The sequence below is a fragment of the Anomaloglossus baeobatrachus genome, chromosome 4 (genome assembly GCF_048569485.1).
Source record: "Anomaloglossus baeobatrachus isolate aAnoBae1 chromosome 4, aAnoBae1.hap1, whole genome shotgun sequence".
NCBI lineage: Eukaryota > Metazoa > Chordata > Amphibia > Anura > Aromobatidae > Anomaloglossus > Anomaloglossus baeobatrachus.
Window position 1 is genome coordinate 27,949,470 of NC_134356.1, and position 2,608 is coordinate 27,952,077.

The window sequence follows — 2,608 nt, forward strand, 5'->3', positions numbered from 1 at the left end:
GGGTGTGTTCAAAATGCAGCCTGACGTTTCCAGATGGAATAATCATTATTCTGTTAATTCCTCATGGTCATGCAGTTGTTTATAATAGAAGGATAGTTGTATAGAATAGTTGTTTATAATAGAAGCAGGGGTCTGGGGATAAGACCCCCAGGAGGAGAGGAGGTGCATGATTACTGTGGACGGGAGGAAACATCGCCACTCCCACCAACCAAGCCGGTCACACCCACTAACCTGGTAGGAGCCCATACATTCTAGTCTAAACCATACTCTGGTGTGTTGCAGTTTCCTTTCTTCCTCCTTCTGTCAGCCATGGCGTCTGCTGATCTGAGAGACGAGCTGCTCTGCTCCATCTGTTCATCTATTTTTAAGGACCCTGTAATGCTGAGATGTGGACACAACTTCTGCCGGGTCTGTATTGATCGTGTGCTGGATACACAGGACGAGTCTGGAGTTTATTCCTGTCCTGACTGCAGAGAAGAGTTTCAGGAGCGGCCGGCGCTGATGAGGAACATAAATCTTCATAATGTCGCAGAACGATTCCTGGTTATTAAGCAAGAACAAGAGGAGATCACCGGGATCTGCTGCACTTACTGTGTGGACTCTCCGGTACCTGCTGTTAAATCTTGTCTGCTGTGTGAGGCTTCTCTGTGTGATAAACATCTGAGGGTTCACAGCAAATCACCAGAACATGTCTTATCTGATCCCAGCACTTCTCTGGAGAAAAGGAAATGTTCTGTCCATAAGAAGATCCTGGAATATTACTGCACTGAGGACGGTGTTTGTATCTGTGTGTCCTGCAGTTTGGCCGGAGAACATCGGGGACACTTGGTCGAGATGCTAGATGAGGCCTCAGAGAAGAAAAAGGAGAAACTCAGAAATGATCTCCAGAAACTGACAACAAAGAGAGTGGAGACTGATGAAAGAGTCCGGAGTCTGGAGGAGCACTGGAGAAAAGCTCAAGAAAAACCTGCTGGAGAAGCCGAGAGAGTCACTGCCCTGTGTATAGACATCAGGAGACGGGTGGACGACCTGGAGAAAAAGGTCCTGAGTGAGATCTCCAGGCAGGTAAAGGAAGAGTCACTATCACGGCCTGCTCTGATCCATCAGCTGGAAATAAAAAAGAACGAGTTGTTCTGGAAGATAAGGCATATTGAGAGGCTGAGTAACATGACTGATCCATTGGCCGTCTTACACGATCCAGAGACCGGTGACTTGTGTGATCCTGAAGAGGAAGGTAATGAGGACACAGGGAGACATGATAAACAGCTCCATGATGGAGATGACCAGGATGTGGCTGTGATCTTACACACATTACACACATTACGTGGGGTGATAACAGTTACAAGGACTGGGATCTATGTGGAGGGTCCTTCTATATTACTGGATGTAAACTCAGCTGGTAATTATATAATTATATCAGACGACCTGAAAACTGCAACCTGGACACAGAAGAACCAGCGTCGTCAAGAAACAGCAGAGAGATTCCAGTGTAATCAGGTGATGAGCAGTAGGGGATTTACCTCAGGACGACATTACTGGAATGTGGAGAGCAGAAGATTAGGGAATTGGAGGGTGGGGATTTGTTATCCCAGTATAGAGAGGAAGGGATATCATTCATACATTGGAAATAATAACAAGTCGTGGAGTTTGTTGAGGTGTAATGATCAGTATTCAGTGATACATAACAGTAAGGAGATCCGGTTACCTCACAATATCTCTAGTGATAGAGTCAGGATCTGTCTGGATTATGAGGCCGGGCTGGTATCCTTTTATGAGTTGTGTGACCCCATCGGACACTTATACACCTTCACTGCCGCCTTCTCTGAGCCCCTTCATGTTGCATTATGTGTAAATAACATAGTAGCTGGAGTTAATATAGAAGCTAGTGTGCTGAGAATCTGCTCCTAAATAACATTTGTGGTTAGAAATTTGCCCAGAAACTGGTGACATTTCATGGAATACAAGTAAAATATATCTTTGTACCGTGTTAGCCAGTAGAGATAAAAAAATTTGTTTAAAAGAACTGAAGTCCTCAGTGGTTGATACCTTTTAATGGCTAACTGAAAAGATGGTAATAATTGCAAGCTTTCGAGACTACTCAGGTCTCTTCATCAGGCATGGTATAACACAAAATCTGAAGAGTCACATATTTATACACAACAGGACATAGAATGGCCCCATTCTATGTCCTGTTGTGTATAAATATGTGACTCTTCAGATTTTGTGTTATACCATGCCTGATGAAGAGACCTGAGTAGTCTCGAAAGCTTGCAATTATTACCATCTTTTCAGTTAGCCATTAAAAGGTATCAACCACTGAGGACTTCAGTTCTTTTAAACAATTTTTTTTATTTCATGGAATAAACATTCAAACAAACAGATGATGTGATTTGTGGAATCTAATCTGGTAAATTCTCCAGAATAGAAATGAGCAAACCCAATGTTCGGTGTTCGTAGATTGTACTGAACGTGGACTTTACAAAAATAATCAGTGTTGGAGTTCGGTGGCTTGACGTATGCTAACCACTCGATCAAGCATCGCTGTACTCGGGTACGCTCGGTGCTCGGCCCAGCGTGAGCCTCTTGTAGTGTTTGAATGGCTCTCACT

The 2,608-nt window shown here is 43.8% G+C and overlaps 1 protein-coding gene across 1 annotated transcript; it reads left to right on the forward strand.

Moving 5' to 3' along the window:
- Positions 1 to 213: 213 nt before the first annotated feature.
- Positions 214 to 2,051, forward strand: LOC142301113 (E3 ubiquitin/ISG15 ligase TRIM25-like). Its single transcript, XM_075342132.1, has one exon. The coding sequence runs from the start codon at positions 310 to 312 to the stop codon at positions 1,906 to 1,908; it is 1,599 nt and encodes a 532-aa protein (XP_075198247.1). The 5' UTR covers positions 214 to 309; the 3' UTR covers positions 1,909 to 2,051.
- The last annotated feature ends 557 nt before the right edge of the window (positions 2,052 to 2,608 follow it).